Source organism: Haliaeetus leucocephalus, unplaced genomic scaffold, assembly GCF_000737465.1.
Source record: "Haliaeetus leucocephalus isolate CR32 unplaced genomic scaffold, Haliaeetus_leucocephalus-4.0 Scaffold159, whole genome shotgun sequence".
In the NCBI taxonomy this organism is placed as follows: Eukaryota; Metazoa; Chordata; class Aves; order Accipitriformes; family Accipitridae; genus Haliaeetus; species Haliaeetus leucocephalus.
Window position 1 is genome coordinate 2,027,198 of NW_010972595.1, and position 331 is coordinate 2,027,528.

Below are 331 nucleotides of genomic sequence, written 5' to 3' on the forward strand. Positions count from 1 at the left end.
CGGCCGCCGGCGGGGGGCGATGGCGCCCGCTGCAGGAAGCGCCTTTGTCCCGCCGGGGCCTAGGCGGGCCTCCGCCGCCGCCTTCCCCTTCCTTCTCCGGCCCCGCCGCCCTTTTGCTTTCGCTTTCCCCCAGCTGGCGGCCGGCGGCGGCGCGGCCATGGACAACGTCTACAACGAGACCACCGAGCCGCAGGCCAAGCCGCCCCGCCGCCCCTTGGGCTGCACCCTGCGGCACCTGCGCGGATGGCGGCTGCCGACCAAAGCGCTCCAAGCGGTGAGTCCCCTCCTCGCCTCCCCTCGGCCCCGCCGGGAAGCGGCGGGCGCGGCCGGC

General features: G+C 77.3%; 1 protein-coding gene across 1 annotated transcript in view; it reads left to right on the plus strand.

Annotated features, from left to right (window-relative positions):
* The first annotated feature begins 137 nt into the window (after positions 1-137).
* CMTM6 (CKLF-like MARVEL transmembrane domain containing 6) overlaps positions 138-331 on the plus strand; it is a 13,288-nt gene continuing 13,094 nt past the window's right edge. Inside the window, exon 1 of the mRNA XM_010562412.1 lies at positions 138-274. Coding sequence (XP_010560714.1) covers positions 158-274 — 117 coding nt within the window. The 5' untranslated portion in view covers positions 138-157. The remainder of the gene's footprint in view (positions 275-331) is intronic.